The following is a 25,054-nucleotide window of genomic DNA, read 5'->3' on the forward strand; positions in this document are numbered from 1 at the left end:
TGAACTGGCAGTTTATAGTCTCCGGCTTTCAGCCATTCGGCGCAAGAGGGTTAACAAAGTCACCGAAGGTACTGCGAGCCAATGTCATCTGGCCGGAGCAAGCCTAGTCTCCTCCCAAAGCAAATGCCAGCAAGCCGCCTTCCCTTGTCAGAGCGGGTCAGTCAAAGTTAACCCGCCGGGGTGAGTCAAGAGCTCGCCGCGGCTTGGAGCGTACTTGAGCCCAGTTATCGTTCTGTCCATTGTTGTGTGGTCGCCGTATCCATGTCGTGCGTCTAAAAGGGGTCCTGGCCCTGTACCCTAGAAGGGTCCTGACCCTGTGTCAAGAAGAGTCCTGACTCCGTCTTGTGTCTTAGGAGGATTCCCGTGAATAAGAAGAGCCCTGGCCCCGGCGGCTTCAAATATCAAGTCCTGGCTCTGGCAGTCCGTGATTCCGAGTCCTAGCCCAGACCCTTACTCCCAGCCTAGTCCAAGGCCTGAGTCCTTGTCCAGTACGCTATTCCTGCTTCTGCTTTGCTCTCCTTGCAACGAGCAATAAACCCAATTGAGTTTACCTCACATAGTGTTTTTGTGAATTGCATTTGGATCCACTCCCAATGCCCCCATGTGACACTGTCGAGCCAACCAACTCTGAAGACTAGCCATATTCGTTTTATTCTTAGTTGTTCTTTTCAGCCGCAGTACATTCTTCGTTTACTGTTTGAGAGTTTTAGTTGACAGCCCAGTTTGGCCTACTGTTTATTGTTTTCTTTTCCCTGTAACACTGTTCACATTAAAGTCTGTGAAATATTGACCCGGTTCAGTGTCTCTCACTCCGCACTTGGGCCATGTCTGCACTGTTGTGACAAAAAGCTCCAAATACATTAACACACTCATTCCCAGAATCGTTCTGGTGAATTCCTCTGGACCCTCTCCCATGCCAGCACACCTTTTTTTAGAAACTACTGACAATACTCCCAGTGCGGCCTAACCATTGCCTTATAAAGCCTCAGCATCACATCCCAGCTCTTACATTCTAGTCCTCTCAAAATGAATGGTAGCATTGCATTTGCCTTCCTTACCACCAACTCAAACTCCAAGTTAAATTTTAGGGAATCCTGCACAAAGAATCCCAATCCCAAAGGCACCTCTAAGTTTTGAATTTGCTTCACATTTATAAAATAGTCTACACCTTTATTCCTTCTATCAAAGTGCATAACCAAACATTTCCCTTCACGGTATTGCCATTGCTTTGCCCATTCTCTCAATCTAAGTCCTTCTTCAGACTCCCTGCTTCCTCAACATGAACTGCACCACCAGCCATCTTTGTATCATCTGCAAACTTGGCCACAAGGCCGTCAAGTCTGACTTACAAATCATTGACATATAATGTGAAAATAAGCAGTTCTAATACCAACCACTGTGGAGCACCACTAATCACCAGCAGCCAAACAGAATAGGCCTCCTTTAATCCCACTCTCAGCCTCCTGCCAGTCAGATAATCTTTTTTTTTCCATGCTAGTATCTTCCTTGTAATACCATAGGCTCTTATCAAGTTAAGCAGCATCATGTGCAGCACCTTGTCAAAGACCTTCTTAAAATCCATGGAAACAATATTCTCTGACTCTCCTTTGTCTATCCTATTTGTTATTTCCACAAGGAATTCCAACAGATTTGTCAGGAAAGATTTGTCCTTAATGAAACCATGCTGTCTTTGGCCTATTTTATCATATGCCCCCATGTACCCCGAAACCTCATCCTTAACAATCGACTGAAGTCAGGCTAACTGGCCTATAACTTCCTTTCTTCTGCCTCTCTCTCTTCTCAAAGGATGTAGTGACAATTGCAATTTTTCAGTCCTCTGGATGCATTTCAGAATCTAGTGATTCTTGAAAGATCATTACGAATACCTCCACAACCCCTTCTGCTACCTCCTTAAGAACCTTGGAGCATCCATGGTCCATCTGGTTCGGACCTTTCAGCTTTTCAAGTACTTTCTCCTTAGTAATAGAATTTCTGCCCGACACCCTCGAATTTCTGGTATACTGCTAATGTCTTCCACAGCAAAGACTTACTAAGTTTTTCTGCCATATCTTTGTTCTCCCATTACTCCCTCTCTAGCATCATTTTACAGCGGTCCGAATTCCACCCTCACTTCTCTTTTACCCTTTATATATCTGAAAAAACTTTTGGTATCCTCATTTATATTATTGGCTAACTTACCTCATATTTCATCTTTTCTCTCCTTATGGCTTTTTAGTTGCCTTCTGTTGGCTTCTAAAAGCTTCCTAATCCTCTGACTTCCCACTAAGTTTTACTCTATTATGTTTTCTCTTTTATGTTGGCTTAGACTTCCCTTGTCAGCCATGGTGCATCATCCTGCCTTTAGAATTCATCTTCTTCTTTGGGATGTATCTGTCCTGCCCCTTCCAAATTGCTCACAGAAACTCCAGCCATTGCTGCTCTGCTGTCATCCCTGCTGGTGTCTCCTTTCAACTTTGGCCAGCTCCTCTTTCATGTTACTGTAATCCTCTTTACTCCACTGTAATGCTGATACAGTTGACTTTATCTTCTCCCTCTCAAACTGCAGGGTGAATTCTATCATATCATGATCACTGTCTCCTCAGGATTCCTTTAATCTCCCTAATCAAATCTGGTTTGTTACACAACACCCAATCCAGAATTGGCTTTCCCCTACTGGGCTCGACCATAAGCTGCTCTAAAAAGTCATCTCGTGTAGGCATTCTGTGGGTCCCCTGTCTTGTGTTCCAGCACCAACCCAATTTTCCCAATGTACCTGCATATTGTAACATTGCCCTTATTATATTCCTTTTCTATCTCCCCTGACACTTTATATCCCACATCCTGGCTACTGTTCGGAGGCCTGTACATAACTGCATTAAGATCCTTTTACCTTTGCAGTTTAACACGACCCACATGATCCTACACCTTCCGATCTTACGACATCTCTTACTAAGGATGTGATTTAATTTTTTACCAACAGAGCCGCCCCATCCCCTCTGCCTACCTGCCTGTCCTTGCCCGTGTTTCTATTTAAACATATTGTTGCCTCATTTCTGACTTGAAAACTCTTTGGATTATAGAAGGACATGCATGGCGATTCAAGTAGAAATATTTTTTTCTGGACTGCACTCATGTTCTCCTTCCATTATTCTCTTCACCACAGATAAGAGCTTGGTTTAATCTTTATGCTTACCTTTAGTTGCAAGATGTATTGTCAATAAAGGTACCAACCTAAATTATGCTCTTAATTGTTTCCTTCTTACTCAGAAGCATAAATATTCTCTCTGTGATAAAGCCATTGCAAGAGAGTGCTCAAGGTGCAATAATACAAATTTCATCTCATCATAATGATATATGATTATTTATCAATAATATTTTCTATTTGTTACGGTGCTTTATGATATCACTTAAATGTTAATTCAGTCTCAAAACATCCTTTAAGATGCTGAGAAGGTTATTTGCAGCTTTGATGTAGCATAAACATATCTTATTAACTATACTCTGTCATTAAGAGTGCCACCTAAGCAAATAGGTTAATCTCCTTAAAGTTTGCTCAATTTACCTCCACTAATGATAGTGGCCTTGCTGCACTTTCTCGTGATATGTAAAGAGAAATTGCTCAAAAGATACATTGAAATCGTTATTAAACCTGTGTTATCAGGTTATACTCTGAGGAGCCAAGAAACATCTTTCAAGGACAATACAGATGAGGACAACATCAATAAAGGTACTAATCATTTCGTTGTTAGCAATTATAGGAAATTAAGAAAGTCAACTACAGAAAACTCTCATTTATCTGGTAAATACGTCTCCAGGATTCTCACACAACTGGCAAAAATTTCTGAGAGCATTTTGAAATTTCAGAATTTTTTTGAAAGGGCAAAGTAAACGTGGAAAGGTATTTTAAATGTATTTCTCCTTATACCTAAGGGTGGTGCGGTTGTTGGCTGATTCGTAACAACATCCTCTTTGGCACAGTGTAATGGTGAAATCAGCCATTTGTATGATTATTATTGCTATATTTTATATTACTACTGTTTAGCTTTATTATATGACATTGTAGAGTAAAGAGACAATGCAGTTTGGCGATTTATTTAAATGCTTATGCATAGAATACAAGTGTGTGATATACAGTGTTTTGTTTGAGCAGTTCTCATGCAGCCAGCATATGCATGCAACGTGGCTACAGGATGACTGAGAAAATACTGTATTTAATAATCAATTTTAATTTTACTGAGATATTTTACAGGAGTGCTCGAACACTTCTCAATTCTTCTTGTCAACCCTGGAGTAAAATATTCTGTTTATAAACACATTGTACATTGACAAAGTGCGCAAATAAATTGTGATTTACTGGCTGTAAAAGGTAACTGGACCCCCATTAATTTGAAAAATAAATAAAAACTATCAAATCTATTTTTGGAATAAGTCTGAAAATCTCATCTAAATTAAAAATTTAATAATGCATTAGCTCAGAAAAATAATCTTTGCATATAATGAAGTATTACCAATTGCATATAGAAAGAATATATGGTAAATATGTATATGCAATATTTTTGAAAGAGTTATCTGTATATTTAGTTTGGAAACATAGCACTTTCCAATATTGAATGTGCTTGTCATTCAAAATTTTCAAGTTATAAATGACCTTGATTAAAGTAATGATCAATATTTCTAAAATTTTTTAATCTTTTTATACACCATGAAAATAGGTCTGAAGAAATGCAGCTTTCATCTTAAAGATCAAATAATTTAATCTGATAAGCAAACATCTATTTCTTGTCATATATCTATTCTATAATGGCATATAATTTCTGGTTCATTATTGAACTGTTAGTATTTTTATGCATGGCGTAGAGATCAGTATTTGCACAAATCCTAATCCTTTTGTCAGCTGTTCACCAAAAAAATCTATAGCTTTACTCCAATGCAGCAACCCTCATGAAGTCCAGCAGCAGAGACCAAATGTGTGGCAATTTCCCACTTCTTGAGATGGGGAAGCCAGTTGAATATCAGTGCAGTAATTATTTTGGGTAGTTTTAATATTTCAAATTGTTTAAGTTACTTTATAACCTTTTAAAATACGTAATTTTTGCCTTTTAATGGTTTTAATATTTTAAGCTGTTTTGAAAGCTTCTGAATATCAGAAATGTCATAAAAAAAATCTCCCATGGTGTATTGCTAAATATGCTAATGTTGAGGATTTGGCTTAGCCAACTATCACATCTTTCCACTTCCACATTTTGATGGGCATTATGTCTGTTGACTGCATCCCTGTCTGCTCCATCCACTGACTATACAGAGAATGCATAGGCTGTGTTTGATTTTTTTTTTGGAGAGCAGAAAGCTGAGGGGGTAACCTGACTGAGATATACAAATTTATGAGGGTCATAAATATGGTAGATAATAAGTTTTACTTCATAGTTAAACCTTTGCAAGCATAACCTTAACAAAAGGGCATGCCGTAAGATAAGGAGTAGGAGATTTAGAGGAGATTTGAGGAAGAAATTTTACACCCTGAGCATGTATGGAATCTGAAACACACTGATGGGCAATGAGAATGGTGGCAGAGATCCTGACAACATTTAGGATAGTTCTTGTATCAACATCTTATATGCAAATGCAAGTACTCCAAAATTTATCAGTATAGATAGGTACCTACATGGCCAACATAAACATAGGTCTCTTTCTGTGCCTGTGACTATGGCAGATTTACATGCATTAAGCCTTACAGTCCCTGCAGGGCCTCACTGTTATGGATGGAGTCACCTTTTTCCAAGAAATGCTGTCTTATTTTGAGGAGATTTGATAAGTACAGGAACATTAAGTAGTTCAGTGTTCAATAACATACTGATCAGTATTGTGACCTATTGGCCACTAGGGGGAGCTTCATTGTAATTTCCCAACTAGTCAAAATAAAATTAAATCTTCTGATATTCTTATTTCTGTAATATCTAACACAAAAACATTCTAATATGTGGCTTAAGAGGTAAAATTATCTCACTTTATATACAGATGTAATCAACATTCTACCAGTTGAACATAGGCCATACAGTTTACAAAGGTACTGCAAATCAAAATCAGAATCAGATTTAATATCACCTGCATATACTGTGAAATGCGAATCTATCTCTCAAGATGTTCCAGTACCATTTAAAGATTTGCGTGTTTGGTATACTTTATTTGGCCATTAGCTCTCTTTGGTCAGTTGCCTGAAATTTGAAAGGCTTTGAAAGATTTCCTCAATAGGGTTAATTTTATGCAGTTATTTTAATTAAAAGTAGGACAGTCAGCTTCTTATGTTGGTGATAGCAAACTTTAAAATAAATGACAAGTCGCATGTAGACTCCTGTTTTATTGACAGTCTGAGCTTCAGAACTGAGAAGGGAGATACTGATGCAGCTATTTTTATATAGCCTGCATGAAGTTGTTGAATTTTGTTAAGGTAGGTCATCTGTCCTAACTATATCTGCTTTGCAAATTTTGTCTGGTTTGTGAGTCCTTATCTACACTGAGACAACATGTTCTCCACCAGGGAGCTAAAATTTGGGACATAATCTTGGTGTCCCAGAACAGTTGACGTAAATGGAAGGAGAGAGAGAGAAGAAATATTCGGGCAGTGTCAGCCTTGGTTAGAATTTAGAAGTGTGGTCTAATGGCTCAATTGTACAGTTTCTTGATCAAGTGTATTTGCATAAGAGAGGAATTTACACTGATATCAGTGCTTACTTAGTTAAATTGTAAGAGCACTTTTGATAAGTTTGAGCGGTATTTGTTAGGAGATTGAAGAAGCAATCTAATTTAAGAATTTATAATGAAGGAATTTAACACAACAGACAATAATTGAAAATCCTTGAAATTAAGTTAACAAAGAATTTGTTCTCCATACCCTATTCCTGTTTCCCTCTCTCACCTTTTTCCTTACCTGTCCATCACCTCCCTCTGGTGATCCTCCTCCTTTCCTATCTTCCATGGTGCTCTACCCTCTCCTATCAGCTGCCCCCTCCTCCAGTTCTTTATCTCTATCACAATCAACTTCCCAGCTCTTTACATCACCCCCCTCTCCTCTCCTTTTCACCTACCACCTTGTACTTCTTTCTCCCCTCTCCCCTCCTTCTTATTCTGATCTATCATCTTTTTTTCCCAGTCCTGGTGAAGGGTCTCCACTTGAAACATCAAAGTGGAGACCCTTCATCAGGACTGAACTACCTGCTGAGTTCCTTCATCATTTTGTGTGCATTGCCAAAGAATTTGAAATCAGCTTCAATTTCACAGCAGTATAAACATTGCGATGATTTTTAAATGACTATGTGATATGGAAGGTTTTAGCTTTTTGCCAGGTTGGTTCAGATGTGTTCAATGGAGATTCATCGATTTTACGCTTTCACCAAGATCTTTCCTTTTGACAAGAAGTTAGATGTGCAAAGCACAGGTGCTGGAATATTGAAAATCAAGATTCTTGTATTAAATTAGGAACATATTTTTGTAATACTTGTATTTAATTTGGTTTAATGGCAACCATAATAACACACAGATACATTTACATAAGAGTCCTATGTTACTAACAAAATTAAATCTTTGGTGTTGCACCTTGAATTTTTGTGAACCGATTTTTGTGAACATTTATTTTTCAAAACCTTTAGCTTCCTTCCTTTGAAAGTAAATTCCCGTAATTTCAAACACACTGCTAATGAAATATTATTTTTACAGAATTCACGACTAATCAACTGAAGAAAATCAGAGTTCTTGGTAAAGATCTTCTCCAATCAAACAGCACCTGAATTAAGAACTTTATCATTTCCCTGCAATTCAAGGATTTTGATTATCAACGAGAGAAAAGAATGAATTTAACATATCTTGAAAATCCAGATGATATACAATACTGTTTTCAATTTGTTAACGCATCCTGTCCCAAAGTCACTAGGCCAATGGCACTCAAAGCAACCCTGTACATTTTTATTAGCTTTTCAATATTAATTTCCATATTTGGAAATCTGGTGGTGATCATTTCAGTTTTACATTTCAAGCAGCTACACACACCCACCAATTATCTTGTATTATCTTTAGCATTTGTTGATTTCCTGGTTGGCTTTATAGTATTGCCTTATAGTATGATCAGGTCTATAGAAACATGTTGGTATTTTGGACATGTGTTTTGTAAAATTCATTCAATTCTTGATATTATGTTAACTATAGTTTCAATTTATAATATATGTTTTATTGCAGTTGATCGATACTATGCCATTTGTGACCCCTTTCTCTATTCTATAAAAATAACCCTGCCTGTGACAATTGTCACTGTTTCTTTAATCTGGCTATTTGCTATCTTTTATGGTCTTAGACTGATTTTGTCAGACTTCAGTAAAAAGTCATTAGATGATTATATACCTGCTATGGCTTGCGAAGGCAGCTGCATCACATATGCTAAGTTTGAGGGGCATATCGATGCATTGATCATATTTTGTTTTCCCATTTCTATCATTCTGGGCATATACGTTAAAATATTTTTTGTGGTCAAATGTAAACATGGCAGAGTAATCGGAAGCATGTCAAGCAATAGTGATAACACAGAAGAAAACAATACTGGAAACTTACGTAAAAAGCAACAAATAGCTGTAAAAAATCAAAGTGCAATAATGGGAATTTTTACATTCTCCTGGCTGCCTTTCTATGTAAATAACATTTTTGATTCATATTTTAATTTTTTAATCCCAACAGCTTTAGGTGATGTAATTACTTGGTTTGGATTCTTTAATTCTACTTTGAACCCAATTCTTTATGCTTATTTATATCCATGGTATCGCAAAACACTCAAGCTTATGCTCTCTTGTGAGATATTTAACTCGGATTCAGCTGCAATAGATTTCTTTTCAGAATAACTAAAGATGTTTGTCTTGGAATTGCACAAAATGATTAAAACTCTTCATAGCCATTGTGTTTCAAACTCTCTTTATTTCCTTTCAGACAGTTGGGAACAGTCAAAGTCAAATGACTTTGTTTTAGGGATTGAATCACAAAATTGAGGCTTTCATTTTATTGAAATGCCAATGGAAATTTGTGATATCAAAGCTGTCATACTTCAGGGCTCCATCTGCCCATTCAGATAGATATATAAGGTCCCATGACATCATTTTAAAGAAGACCAAGAGATTTGCTCTGATATCCTTAAGTATCCTTCACTAGTCTTAGAAAATCTGCTGATTTTTTCATTGTCAAATCATTGCTTATGGGAACTTGCTGCTTACAAATTGGTGACAACTTGTCTTATATTCAAACAATGCTTTAGATTATCCACCCTGAGAAAGTGTAACATAAACAGAAATTTTCTCTTTCTTTAACCATGACCAAAAATAATAATCCTGTGGACTAGAGGGCAGTCTTCTTTATGTATACCTGTGGAACTAAAATTAAGCAACACACATCAAAGTTGCTGGTGAATGCAGCAGGCCAGGCAGCATCTCTAGGAAGAGGTACAGTCAACGTTTCGGGCCGAGACCCTTTGTCAGGACTAACTGTCCAGCTCTTGGCTCCATCTCTCCCCCTCCTGTCTTCTCCTATCATTTTGGATCTCCCTCTCCCCCTCCCACTTTCAAATCTCTTACTAGCTCTTCTTTCAGTTAGTCCTGACGAAGGGTCTCGGCCCGAAACGTCGACTGTACTTCTTCCTAGGGATACTGCCTGGCCTGCTACGTTCACCAGCAACTTTGATGTGTGTTGCTTGAATTTCCAGCATCTGCAGATTTCCTTGTGTTTGTGAAACTAAGATTAAGAACAAGATTGGATTGTAAAAGACAACAGTTCAAAATTCTCTAGGATAATTACCTTCTAATGAATTACTGACATGGGGAGAATGTCATTTTACTTTTTTTCTGTTTGAAGTATCTTATGAGAATTAAAATGAACCCGCTTAAATTTGCTGTCCTGTGCACTGTGTGACTCAGCACAGCTTGCAGATAACACCACTGACATAGGCCGAATCAAAGGTAGTGACGAATCAGCAAAAAGGAGAGGGAGATTGATAATCTAGCTGAGTGGTGCCATGACAACAGCCTCTTACTCAACGTCGGCAAGACTAAGGAGCTGATTATAATCTTCAGGAGAAGGAAACTAAAGGTCCATGAGCCAGTCCTCATTGGAGGATCAGAGGTGAAGAGAGTCAGCAAGTTTAAATTCCTCGGTGTTATTATTTCGACGAGCCGGTCCCTGCCCTGGGCCCAGCACATAAGTGCAATTATGATGAAAGCACAACAGCTCCTTGACTTCCTTAGGAGTTTGCAGAGATTCAGCACGGCATCTAAAACTTTGACAAGCTTCGATAGATGTGTAGTGGAGAGTATATTAACCGGGTGCATCACAGTCTGGTATGGATACACCAATGCCCTTGAACAGAAAATCCTACAAAAAATAGTGGATATGCCCCAGTCCATCATGGATAAATCCCTCCTCACCATTGAGCACATCTACATGAAATACTGCTGCAGAGAAACAGTATCCATCGTCAGGGACGCCCTCTACCCAGGTCATGCTCTCGTCTCACTGCTGCCATCAGGAAGAAGGTACAGGAGCCTCAGGTCCCCCACCACCAGGTTCAGGAACAGGTAGTATCCCTCAACCATCAGGCTCTTGATCCAAAGGTGATAACTTCACTCAACTTCAGTTGCCCCATTACTGAACTGTTCCCACTCCCGATAGACTCACTTTCAAGGACTCTTTAACTCATGTTCACAAAATTTATTGTTTATTATTACTAATATTTCTTTTCTTTCCTTTGTATTTGCACAGTTTGTTGTCTTTTGCACACTTGTTGTCCGCCCTGTTGGGTGCTGTCTTTCATTGATTCTACTAAGGTTATTGGACTTATTGAATGTGTTCGTAAGAAAACGAATGTCAGGCTTGTGATGATATATCTACTTTGACTTTTGAACTTTGAGCTTCTATAACCACCCCTGGAGGAGCCTCAGAACTTGTTTCACAGCCACAAATCTCATCTGCCAAGTAGAGTGACACCCCTGCACCCCTTGTCAGGAAAGACGTTCTCCCACCAGAGGAAGAAATCCTCCACGGTGCTTAAATATTTAGGCCTGAATGGCACAATTTAAAATTTGCTTTTCTGTGTATGTCTATAGTAGTTATATTATATAGTATATTGTGTATAGTATATTTCTCTTGGAGTTTATAGCTAAGCAGAGAGAAGTGGAGTGTCTTTAATATTTCAGTAACATTTAAGTAATATTGTAAATATATTGCTTGATCAAACATTCTTTGTTCACAGAATTCATCAAGGGTTATGTGTAAGAGTATGTGAATGGCATACGTCATTATGACACCATGCCATTTTTGAGCGCCTCACTAAAGTAATACAAAGAGTAGACATGCATCATGTCGGCTCCCATGTTTCTCTTTCAATCAGTTTCTAGAGTTACAAAACATGACGTAGATTTCCTCGTATTGCACTGGGGAGCTCGTAGATTCTGAGCAAACTGAACAATTTATAATGTTGAACTATTCATAAGTGTTTGAGGTAGACTTCATTTTTAATTTTAATAGGTATTAATTTCCTTGAATTTCAGGGTGATTTAGAAGTATAAAAAGTCTAGTGTATCTTTAACAACTGGCAAAGGCCTGCCTCAAACTTTGCAGGAAAGCAGGGGTTTCAGGAGAGGGCTTAGAGGGTTCACTGCTCAGAACAAATAGGACAAATAGGTACAAGAACAGTTTTTTCCGTATGCCATCAGTCTTAGGAACACTTGAATTTTAGTCTATTATAAACCAAGTCCACCTGTACATACACAGGTATACCTCATTGTATATAGTTCATGATTATTTGCACTATTGTTTTGTTTGCTTTTTGATTCTGTACAGCGAGAGCTCAGGGAAACCGGCATCAAATTCCCTGTATGTGTCCACATACTTAGTGATAATAAAGGATTCTGATTCTGATTCTGATTCTGAATTCACTACTGTGGGGAGCCAATGGCTACTTCTATGTATAGAAGGGTTTCATCAGTACTGGCCAAGAATGACAAAATGGCTCCAGTGAATTTGTAACAACCTGTTAGCATTTTGAACGTCCTATTCCCCACTGCCTGATCAGGTGAGTGCTTTAGTTGTCAATGCTTATGGAATCATCGTAGTGGAGCCAGATATGGGATGTAGCTGTCAGTGCTCTCTTCTTATTCTCACACCACTATAATCTCATCACAATCTGACAAGAGTCCTCAGTGTCTATACTAATAGTTAGAGTCTATTCAAACAGTAAATCTGTTCACAATGTCAGTATTTCATGGTAATATGATAAAAAAAACATGCATTGACTTTAATTTTGCTGCAAAAGAATTATTGAAATTAATTATGTGGTCCATATGATTCTGAGATCATGTACAGTTAATAATTCTAGATTTACATCTCTAAAGTGAAGTTCTTCAACTTAAAAACACAAAACAAGTTCTCATTTTTTCTAAATTTAAAGTTTGAATGCCACCTAGTGTCTGAAGGTGCAAGCTCAGATTTTGAAAGAGCGTTTCAGACTTTACAGTGTCTGGCGCTCTGTCCACACAATCCTGAGGTACTGCTGTCTATACGTATAATTTCCTTGACCTAAATATAAGTGTATTGTTGATTCACTCCAATCCTTAGATCTGCTTTCCTGACAATGAAGTGGTTTGCTTTCCTTTTATGCCTGACTGCCTTTGCAGCCTTCTGTTCTGATAAACACTTAGCTGCCAGTACAAAATGACACACTTTTTATTTATTTATTACTTGTTTCAACATAATCTACGCCGCCCAATTACACCCATTAACCTGCTAACCCGTACGTCTTTGGAATGTGGGTGGAAACCGGAATACTAGAGGGAGCCCATGAACTTCTGATTCTTCAAAGACAAAATTTATTTCAAATTTGAAAATCACCTTTATATCAAATACGTTTCCTCTTGCCTTACATTACACATAAAATGGAACACAGGTGACATCCTTTTAATTGAAAGTAATAAATACCATGTCAAATGGCCTTCATTAAAATATGCTTTTCTCACAATCCTCCTCAAGTTTCACTCTATGCACAACCACCAGGTGATCCAATAGTCCGAGGCAGAGTAAACAGAATATTTAGCAGACTCATGTTTAATGTGTGCTTACAGATTACCTTTGGTACAGTATTACTAATAGTAAGACTGAGTTAATGTCATTGCAAGGAGAGACAGAGTTAGGGATTAAGGAAGTTACTAAACCTATTATGTAAATGGCACTATGATAGTGCAGCGGTTACCATGGCACCATACAACTCGGGGCACTGGAGTTCGGAGTTCAAATCCCGGTGTCCCCTGTGGAATGCATGGGTTTTCCCTGGGTGCTCCGGTTTCCTCCCACAGTCCAAAGTTGTACCGGGTAGGCTAATTGGTCCCGTGATTGAGTAAATTGTACTGTGATTGGGTTAGAGTTAAATCGGGGTTGTCGGGGGTTGCTGGGTGACGTGGCTTGAAGGGTTGGAAGGGCCTATTCTGTGTTGTATCTCTAAATAATTAAATATATAAATGGCAAAAGGCTGCAGAGATCCAAGGTACAGAAAGATTATAGGTGTCTTAGTGCATGATTCATAAACGATGCACATCTGGACACAGCAAGAAATTAAGGAAGATCACCCAATCTACTTCCTCCAAGAGGACCTCGTCATGGTTTGGAGGCCCCAATGGCCTGGTGAGCTATGTTGGCTGGAGTCAGAGGTTTATGCTTTGGCTTTTGGTAGGGTCACCCATGCCAAACAGGTCAAAGGGTAGAGGACAGACTACAGGTGGTCCACTAGCATGGCTCGATTTGGATGATTTCAGCAAAAAAACAGTACTGTCTGACCTTTAGTGCAACTCCTTGAAAGTAAGAATAAAGGAAAATAAAACTACAGCTGTGCAAATTCCTGCAGCATCTGGTGATCCTGTGATGTCTGTCTCGGAGGCTGATGTCACAACATCCTTAAAGAGGATGAACCCTCGCAAGGTGTCCGGGTCTGATGGTGCACCTGAAAACCTGTGCCAGCCAACTGGTAGGACTGTTCAAGGACATCTTCAATCTCTCATTGCTGCTGTCAGAGGTTCCCATCTGTTTCAAAAGGGTGACAATCATACCAGTAACCAAGCAGCAGAGCGAGCTGCCACAATGACTATCGCCCAGTGACACTCACATCTATTGGGATGAAGTGCTTTGAGAGGCTGGTCATGGCCAGAATAAATGACAATATCGAACCTGCCTTAACCATTTCTGCTGGAAGCTCGTTCCACACAACTACCACTTTCTGCGTAAAGAAGTTCCCCCTTATGTCACCTCTAAACTTTTGCCCTTTAGCTCTCAACTCATGTACTCTTGTGTGAATCTCCCCCACTCTCAATGGAAAAAGCCTATCCACATCAACTCTATCTAACCCCCTCATAATTTTAGATAACTCTATCAAGTCCCCCCTCAACCTTCTACGCTCCAAAGAATAAAGACCTAACTTCTTCAACCTTTCTCTGTAACTTAAGTGATGAAATGTAGGTAACATTCTAGTAAATCTTCTTTGTACTCTCTCTATTTTGTTGACATCTTTCCTATAATTCAGTGACCTCACCAATGCCTTGTACAATTTCAACATTACATCTCAACTCCTATACTCAATGCTCTGATTTATAAAGACCAGCATACCAAAAGCTTTCTTCACCACCCTATCCACATGAGATTCCACCTTCAGGGAACTATGCACCATTATTCCTAGATCCCTCTGTTCTACTGCGTTCTTCAATGCCCTACCATTTACCATGTATGTCCTATTTTCATTAGTTCTACCAAAATGTAGCACCTCACATTTAGCAGCATTAAACTCCATCTCCCATCTTTCAGTCCACTCTTCTAACTGGGCTAAATCTCTCTGCATGCTTTGAAAACCTACTTCATTATCCACAACTCCACCTATCTTAGCATCATCTGCATACTTACTCATCCAATTTACCACCCCATCATCTAGATCATTAATGTATATGACAAACAACATTGAACCCAGTACAGATCCCTGAGGTACACCACTAGTCACTGGCCTCCAATCTGTCAAACAGTTATCCACCATTACTCTCTAGTGTCTCCCATCCAGCCACTGCTGAATCCATTTTACTACTTCAATATTAATACCCAACGATTGAACCTTCCTCACTAAACTTCCACGTGGAACCTTGTCAAAGGCTTTACTGAAGTCCATATAGACAACATCCACCACTTTACCCTCGTCAACTTTCCTAGTAACCTCTTCAAAAACTTCAATAAAATTTGTCAAGCATGAGCTTCCACACACAAATCCATGTTGACTGTTCCTAATCAGAGCCTGTCTATCCAGATAATTATGTATACCATCTCTAAGAATACTTTCCATCAATTTACACACCACTGACGTCAAACTCACAGGCTGATAATTGCTAGGTTTACTCTTAGAACCCTTTTTAAACAATGGAACAACATGAGCAATACGCCAATCCTCCAGCACCATCCCCGTTTCTAATGACATTTAAAATATTTCTGTCAAAGCCTCTACTATTTCCACACTAACTTCCCTCAAGGTCCTAGGAAATATCCTGTCAGGACCCGGAGACTTATCCACTTTTATATTCCTTAAAAGCTCCAGTACATCCTCTTCTTTAATCCTCATAGTTTCCATAACTTCTCTACCTGTTTCCCTTATCTTACACAATTCAATATCCTTCTCCTTAGTGAATACCGAAGAAAAGAAATTGTTCAGAATCTCCCCCATCTCTTTTGGCTCCACACATAGCAGTCCACTCTGATTCTCTAAGGGACCAATTTTATCCCTCACTATCCTTTTGCTATTAATATAACTGTAGCAACCCTTGGGATTTATTTTCACCTTACTTGTCAAAGCAACCTCGTATCTTCTTTTAGTTTTTCTAATTTTTTTCTTAAGATTCTTTTTATATTCTTTATATTCCTCGAGCACCTTATTTACTGCATGCTTCCTATATTTATTGTAGATATCTCTCTTTTTCCAAACCAAGTTTCCAATATCCCTTGAAAGCCATGGCTCTCTCAAACTTTTAACCTTTTCTTTCAACCTAACAGGAACATAAAGATTCTGTACCCTCAAAATTTCACCGTTAAATGACCTCCATTTCTCTATTACATCCTTCCCATAAAACAAATTGTCCCAATCCACTCCTTCTAAATACTTTCATATCTCCTCAAAGTTAGCCTCTCTCCAATCGAAAATCTCATTCCTGGGTCCAGACCTATCCTTCTCCATAATTATATTGAAACTAATGGCATTGTGATCACTGGACCCGAAGTGCTCCCCAACACAAACCTCCGTCACCTGACCCATCTCATTCCATAACAGGAGATCCAGCACTGCCCCTTCTCTAGTTGGTACCTCTATGTATTGCTGCAAAAAACTATCCTGCACACATTTTACAAACTCCAAACCATCCAGCCCTTTTACAGTATGGGCTTCCCAGTCTATGTGTGGAAAATTAAACTCTCCCACAATCACAACCTTGTGCTTATTACAAATATCTGCTATCTCCCTACAAGCTTGCTCCTTCAATTCTCGCTCCCCATTTGGTGGTCTATAATACACCCCCATAAGTGTTACTACACCTCTCCCACTCAGTTCCACCCAAATAGCCTCTCTAGATGAGCCCTCTAATCAATCCTGCCAGAGCACCGCTGTAATATTTTCTCTGACAAGCAATGCAACACCTCCCCCTCTTGTCCCTCTGATTCTATCACACCTGAAACAATTAAATCCAGGAATATTTAGTTGCCAATCACACCCCTCCTGTAACCATGTTTCACTAATATCTACCACATCATACTTCCAGGTATCAATCCATGCTTTAAGCTCATCCACCTTTCTTATAATGCTCCTAGCATTAAAATAAATGCATTTAAGAAATTTTCCACCTCTTACTCTCTGTTTATCACTAACGGTGCAAACAACATTACTGTTTTCTTTTTCTTCCTTCTTCCCTACATCTATTCCTACACTCTTGTTCTCATCCCCTCTTGTATCTAGTTTAAATCCACCAGAGGCTTTCTAGCAAACCTACCTGCAAGAATATTTGTCCCCCTCCAGTTCAGATGTAAACCGTCCGGCCGGAACAGGTCCCACCTTCCCTAGAAAACTGCCCAATTATCTATAAATCTGAAGCCCTCCCTCCTGCACCATGTCTTCAGCCACGTGTTGATCTGCGCTATCTTACTATTTCTCTTCTCCGTGGATTGTCACCTTGTCACGGTGGAGAAGCTTATGTGGTCCTGTGATCTGGAGAGCGATGCCATCTGGAGCTATGCTCCTGGTATGGTCACCCCTGGCCGTAAGGTCGAGGGTAAGGTCTCTGACAAAGAACAATTCAACCAATACCTCAATGGTGGAACAGGTGGATGAAGTTATTTCGAACTCAACAGCTGTGAAGGCGGATGAAGGCTCCAACAAATCCATCAGCTCCAATCATCATGGTTTCCATGCCATTGGAATCAGTTGGTTGATTTGTGAAGTATCGTGTGCTTCTTGGAGTGCAACATCAAGTACATGTTAAACAAATACACGCACAGGCGTCTTCACTCTGTGGGCCACTTGATCAACAGAACGAAGACCATCATCCTCGACCTCGAGGGATAGCCAAAACGACGATGACTATTTCTAAACCGGCCTGCACGTGGCACTGGTAGCAATCCTGAGATTGCTATCCTGGAGGTCCTGTCTTTTAACTTTAATCAAATGACATTAAACCTGATTCTGATTCTCTGGTGGATGTGGAGCACATATTTTGTGAATGGGTAACGTTGACACCAGAGATGATAAACCTCTTCAGCTCCCGATTACAATGTTTGATGGAATTTATTCACATGGTGAAAATGTTAGAAGAGGTGAATGAATTGAAACAGTTCCATGGATATTAAACATTGGCCATCATGTCGGTTACAGGAAGTGAGGATTCTTTCTGCAGTGCAAAATATATCAGAGCTTTCAAACAGTGCCCTCGAAGCAACATAAGTGCAGTCAGTGAAACCATATACCACAAGCAAGTTTACAGTCTAGCTGAAGGCATTTACATGTCTGGGCATGTTGCTCTTTCTCAAGGGAGAAAGAGATGAATTTAGTCCTTCTGCAGTTGAGAGATTCTCAGAATTCACCAGCATGGTGTTGATGCTCCTTACAATGAGCTGGAAAGAATTAAGGGCATGAAACATCATGATCCATCACCAATAGTCATGTCCAGTAGCTTTACTCCGGTTCTATGGCTGATAGTACGTGTTGTGTATTTAATACTTCAGTTATATTTGAATAATATTATAAATACATTGTTTGACTAAGCATCCTTTGTTGTTTACAAAATTCATTATGGGTTACATGTAAAAGTACCAGAATGGCATACGTCATTATACCACGTCATAAGAGTGTGCCTCACTGAAGTAAAAATGGAGTAGACACGTTCATCACAGCTCCTGTGTTTTCCTTTCAATTAATTCCTGGAGTTACAAAACAGAACATTAGCAGCCAGGAAGTTTTAAAATGAAGCTGAGATGACTACCTACTTGTTGAAGGGCAGTGAGATATTCAAGTTTAAAAACAAAAGCGCAGAACGTTTTATTCGCAAGAGGAGAGAGACATTCGCGTTTTTTTTTAAAGGCAAAAAATGGATGAAATTCACAGGTGCATAAAAGTGAATACTGGATAATAATAATAATAAATATTTTTTAAAAAGCAGAAAGGGTGGCTACCTTGGAAAGATAAATGTGTTCGATTGCACAAAAGATAACTAGCTGATGTATACTGAATGAATTGAGCAGTATTTTAAAACAAATGAAATAGCCTATGAGAAAAGAAAGCCAGTTTTACAGTGTCCAGAACTGTCAGAAGCACCTCCTTCAGTCCTAGAGTCAACTCCTACAACTACCACAGAAGAGATCCCAGAACTGGGGATTGTTTCACAGCCACAAATCTCTCCTGCTAAGCAGAGTGACTGCCCCTTGTCAGGAAAGACATTATCTCACAAGAATAAGGCTGCAGAAAATGTGGATGTCATGGAGGGATTATCTACAGAGTTTCTGTGGGTGGAGGTTAGGAACAGGAAGGGGTCAATAACTTCACTGGATGTTTTTTATAGATTGCCCAATAGTAACAGGGGTATCAAGGAGCAGTTAGGGAAACAGATCCTGGAAAGGTGTAATAATAACAGAGTTGTCGTGATGGGAGATTTTAATTTCCCAAATATTGATTGGCATCTCCTTAGAGCAAGAGGTTTAGATGGGGTGGAGTTTGTTAGGTGTGTTCAGGAAGGTTTCTTGACACAATATGTAGATAAGCCTACAAGAGGAGAGGCTGTACTTGATTTGGTATTGGGAAATTAACCTGGTCAGGTGTCAGATCTCACAGTGGGAGAGCATTTTGGAGATAGTGATCATAATTCTGTCTCCTTTACAATAGTATTGGAGAGAGATACAGTAGGAACAGACAAGTTAGAAAAGCATTTAATTGGAGTAAGGGGAGTTATGAGGCTATCTCGCAGGAAATTGGAAGCTTAAATTGGGAACAGATGTTCTCAGGGAAAAGTATGGAAGTCCATAGTCAGGGGAACAGACAGGAGATTCTGTGAGCCTGACAGAGATACCCGCATGGTGTGTTGCCTCCCAGGTGCCAGGGTACAGGATGTCTCGGATCGGGTCCTGAATATTCTAAAAGGGGAGGGTGAGCAGCCAGTTGTCTTGGTACATGTTGGTACCAATGACATAGACGGGACAAAGGAGGAGGTCCTGAAGAGAGATTTCCAGGAGTTAGGAAGGAAGCTGAGAAGCAGGACCTCCAGGATAGTAATCTCGGGATTGCTACCTGTGCTACGTGCTAGTGAGGGAAAGAGTAGTCGGATCAGGCAGATGAATGCATGGCTGAGAGACTGGTGTAGGGGGCAGGGCTTCAGATTCTTGGATAATTGGGATCTCTTCTGGGGGAAGTATGACTTGTTCAAAAAGGACAGGTTACACCTGAACCCGAAGGGGACCAATATCCTGACGGGGAAGTTTAAAAGAGCTGTTAGGGAGGGTTTAAGCTAATTTGGCAGGGGGATGGGAACCGGAATGATAGAGCGGAGGAAGGGGAAAAGAGAAATAAATCTAAGATAGTGAGCAGTAAAGATGTCAGGAAAGACAGGCAGGTGATGGGGCAAATTTGTAGCCATTGGGATGAGTTGCAGTGCAATAAAGTTGCAGTGAAATCAAAGCAAAAAGTATCAAATACTGGTCTTAAGGTGTTGTACTTAAATGCACGCAACATAAGGAATAAGGTGGATGATCTTGTTGTACAGCTACAGATTGGCAGGTATGATATTGTGGCCATCACTGAGACCTGGCTAAAGGATGCATGTCTCTGGGAGCTGAACTTCCAAGGATACACGGTGTATCGGAAGGATAGGAAGGTAGGCAGAGGGGGAGGCGTGGCTTTATTGGTAAGAAATGATATTAAATCATTAGAAAGAGGTGATATAGGATCGGAAGGTGCAGAATCTTTATGGGTTGAGCTAAGGAATAGCAGGGGTAAAAGGACCCTGATGGCAGTTATTTATAGGCCTCCAAACAGATGCAGGGATGTGGACTACAAATTACAACTGGAAATAGAAAAGGCTTGTCAGAAGTGCAGTGTTATGATAATTGTGGGGGATTTTAACATGTGAGTAGATTGGGAAAATCAGGTCAGCACTGGATCTCAAGAGAGAGAATTTGTAGACTGTCTGTGAGATGGCTTTTTAAAACAGCTTGTTGTTGAGCCTACTAGGGGATCGGCTGTACTGGATTGGGTATTGTGTAATGAACCGGAGGTGATTGGAGAGATTGAGGTGAAGGAACCCTCAGGAGGCAGTGATCATAACATGATTGAGTTCACTGTGAAATTAGAAAAAGAGAAGCCGAAATCTGATGTGTCGGTATTTCAGTGGAGTAAAGGAAATTACCGTGGCATGAGAGAGGAACTGGCCAAAGTTGACTGGAAAGAGACACTGGCGGGAAAGACAGCAGAGCAGCAGTGGCTGGAGTTTATGCGAGAAATGAGGAATGTGTAAGACAGGTATATTCCAAAAAAAAGAAATTTTCGAGTGGAAAAAGGATGCAACCGTGGTTGACAAGAGAAGTCAAAGCCAAAGTTAAAGCAAAAGAGAGGGCATACAAGGAAGCAAAAATTAGTGGGAAGAGAGAGGATTGGGAAGTTTTTAAAACCTTACAAAAGGAAACCAAGAAGGTCATTAAGACAGAAAAGATTAACTATGAAAGGAAGCTAGCAAATAATATCGAAGAGGATACTAAAAGATTTTTCAAGTATATAAAGAGTAAAAGACAGGTGAGAGTAGATATAGGACCAATAGAAAATGATGCTGGAGAAATTGTAATGGGAGATGAGGAGATGGCAGAGGAACTGAACAAGTATTTTGCATCAGTCTTCACTGAGGAAGACAGCAGTATACTGGACACTCAAGGGTGGCAGGGAAGAGAAGTGTGCGCAGTCACAATTACGACAGAGAAAGTACTCAGGAAGCTGAATAGGCTAAAGGTAGATAAATCTCCTGGACCAGAAGGAATGCACCCTCGTGTTCTGAAGGAAGTAGCTGTGGAGATTGCGGAGGCATTAGCGATGATCTTTCAAAAGTCGATAGATTCTGGCATGGTTCTGGAGGACTGGAAGATTGCAAATGTCACTGTGCTATTTAAGAAGGGGGCAAGGAAGCAAAAAGGAAATTATAGACCTGTTAGCTTGACATCCGTGGTTGGGAAGTTGTTGGAGTCGATTGTCAAGGATGAGGTTACAGAGTACCTGGAGGCATATGACAAGATAGGCAGAACTCAGCATGGATTCCTTAAAGGAAAATCCTGCCTGACAAACCTATTACAATTTTTTGAGGAAATTACCAGTAGGCTAGACAAGGGAGTTGCAGTGGATGTTGTATATTTGGATTTTCAGAAGGCCTTTGACAAGGTGCCACACACCTTTTCAGAATGGCAGGCGGTGACTAGTGGGGTACCGCAAGGCTCAGTGCTGGGACCCCAGTTGTTTACAATATATATTAATGACTTGGATGAGGGAATTAAATGCAGCATCTCCAAGTTTGCGGATGACACGAAGCTGGGTGGCAGTGTTAGCTGTGAGGAGGATGCTAAGAGGATGCAGGGTGACTTGGATAGGTTGGGTGAGTGGGCAAATTCATGGCAGATGCAATTTAATGTGGATAAATGTGAAGTTATCCACTTTGGTGGCAAAAATAGGAAAACAGATTATTATCTGAATGGTGGCTGATTAGGAAAAGGGGAGGTGCAACGAGACCTGGGTGTCATTATACACCAGTCATTGAAAGTGGGCATGCAGGTACAGCAGGCGGTGAAAAAGGCGAATGGTATGCTGGCATTTATAGCGAGAGGATTTGAGTACAGAAGCAGGGAGGTACTACTGCAGTTGTACAAGGCCTTGGTGAGACCACACCTGGAGTATTGTGTGCAGTTTTGGTCCCCTAATCTGAGGAAAGACATCCTTGCCATAGATGGAGTACAGAGAAGGTTCACCAGATTGATTCCTGGGATGGCAGGACTTTCATATGAAGAAAGACTGGATGAACTGGGCTTGTACTCGTTGGAATTTAGAAGATTGAGGGGGGATCTGATTGAAATGTATAAGATCCTAAAGGGATTGGACAGGCTAGATGCAGGAAGATTGTTCCCGATGTTGCGGAAGTCCAGAACGAGGGGTCACAGTTTGAGGATAGAGGGAAAGCCTTTTAGGACCGAGATTAGGAAAAACTTCTTCACACAGAGAGTGGTGAATCTGTGGAATTCTCTGCCACAGGAAACAGTTGAGGCCAGTTCATTGGCTATATTTAAGAGGGAGTTAGATATGGCCCTTGTGGCTACGGGGGTCAGGGGGTATGGAGGGAAGGCTGGGGCGGTGTTCTGAGTTGGATGATCAGCCATGATCATAATAAATGGCGGTGCAGGCTCGAAGGGCCGAATGGCCTACTCCTTGCACCTATTTTCTATGTTTTCTATGTTTCTATGAGGCTACTTAACAAGATAAGAGCCCATGGAATTACGGGAAAATTACATACGTGGATAGGGCGTTGGCTGATTGGCAGGAAACAGAGGGTGGGAATAAAGGGATCCTATTCTGGTTGGCTGCTGGTTACCAGTGGTGTTCCACAGGGGTCCGTGTTGGGGCCGCTTCTTTTTACATTGTACATCAACGATTTGGATTATGGAATAGATGGCTTTGTGGCTAAGTTTGCTGACGATACAAGGTTAGGTGGAGGGGCCGGTAGTGCTGAGGAAACGGAGAGCCTGCAGAGAGACTTGGATAGATTGGAAAAATGGGCGGAGAAGTGGCAAATGAAGTACAATGTTGGAAAGTGTATGGTTATGCACTTTGGCAGAAAAAATAAACGGGCAGACTATTATTTAAATGGGGAAAGAATTCAAAGTTCTGAGATGCAACGGGACATGGGAGTCCTCGTACAGGATACCCTTAAAGTTAACCTCCAGGTTGAGTGAGTCAGTAGTGAAGAAGGCGAATGCAATGTTGGCATTCATTTCTAGAGGAATAGAGTATAGGAGCAGGGATGTGATGTTGAGGCTCTATAAGGCGCTGGTGAGACCTGACTTGGAGTACTGTGGGCAGTTTTGGTCTTCTTATTTAAGAAAGGATGTGCTGACATTAGAGAGGGTACAGAGAAGATTCACTAGAATGATTCTGGGAATGAGAGGGTTAACATATGAGGAACGTTTGTTCGCTCTTGGACTGTATTCCTTGGAGTTTAGAAGAAAGAGGGGAGAGCTCATAGAAACACTTCGAATGTTAAAAGGCATGGACAGAGTGGATGTAGCAAAGTTGTTTCCCATGATGGAGGAGTCTAGTACAAGAGGGCATGGCTTAAGGATTGAAGGGCGTCCTTTCAGAACAGAAATGCGAAGAAATTTTTTTAGTCAGAGGGTGGTGAATCTATGGAATTTGTTGCCACGGGCAGCAGTGGAAGCCAAGTCATTGGGTGTATTTAAGACAGAGGTTGATAGGTATCTGAGTAGCCAGGGCATCAAAGGTTATGGTGAGAAGGCAGGGGAGTGGGACTAAATAGGAGAAAATGGATTAGCTCATGATAAAATGGCGGAGCAGACTCGATGGGCCGAATGGCCTACCTCTGCTCCTTTGTCTTATGGTCTTATGGCCTAAGAAATGTGGCAAACGTTCAGGGGATATTTGTGTGGAGTTCTGCATAGGTACATTCCAATGAGACAGGGAAGTTATGGCGGGGTACAAGAACCATGGTGTACGAAGGCTGTAATAAATCTAGTCAAGAAGAAAAGAAAAACTTACAAAAGGTTCAGAGAGTTAGGGAATGTTAGGGATCTAGAAGATTATAAGGCTAACAGGAAGGAGCTTAAAAGGGAAATTAGGAAAGCCAGAACGGACCATGAGAAAGCCTGGGGGGGCAGGATTAAGGAAAACCCAAAGGCATTTTACAAGTATGTGAAGAGCAAGAGGATAAGACGTGAAAGAATAGGACCGATTGAGTGTGACAGTGGAGAAGTGACTATGGAACCGGAGGAAATAGCGGGGGTACTTAATGAATACTTTACTTCAGTATTCACGATAGAAAAGGATCTTGGTGATTGTAGTGCGGACTTGCAACAGACTGAAAAGCTTGAGCATGTAGATATTAAGAAAGAGGATGTGCTGGAGCTTTTGGAAAGCATCAAGTTGGATAAGTTGCCGGGACTGGATGAGATGTACCCCAGGCTATTGTGGGAGGCGAGGGAGGAAATTGCTGAGCCACTGGCAATCATCTTTGCATCATCAATGAGGACAGGAGAGGTTCCCGAGGATTGGAAGGTTACAGATGTTGTTCCTTTATTCAAGAAAGGGAGTAGAGATAGCACAGGAAATTATAGACCAGTGAGTCTTACTTCAGAGGTTGGTAAGTTGATGGAGAAGATCCTGACAGGCAGGATTTATGAACATTTGGAGAGGCATGATATGATTAGGAATAGTCAGCATGGCTTT

General features: G+C 40.4%; 1 protein-coding gene and 1 long non-coding RNA gene across 2 annotated transcripts in view; one reads left to right on the forward strand and one right to left on the reverse strand.

Moving 5' to 3' along the window:
- The window catches only part of LOC140194090 (uncharacterized), a 115,693-nt gene that overhangs the window by 71,692 nt on the left and 18,947 nt on the right, over positions 1-25,054 (reverse strand). The gene's annotated exons all lie outside the window — the stretch shown is intronic.
- On the forward strand, positions 7,929-8,879 carry LOC140194179 (trace amine-associated receptor 13c-like). The gene has a single exon (XM_072251686.1). The coding sequence runs from the start codon at positions 7,929-7,931 to the stop codon at positions 8,877-8,879; it is 951 nt and encodes a 316-aa protein (XP_072107787.1).

This window comes from Mobula birostris, chromosome 2 (genome assembly GCF_030028105.1).
Source record: "Mobula birostris isolate sMobBir1 chromosome 2, sMobBir1.hap1, whole genome shotgun sequence".
Classification (NCBI taxonomy): Eukaryota; Metazoa; Chordata; class Chondrichthyes; order Myliobatiformes; family Myliobatidae; genus Mobula; species Mobula birostris.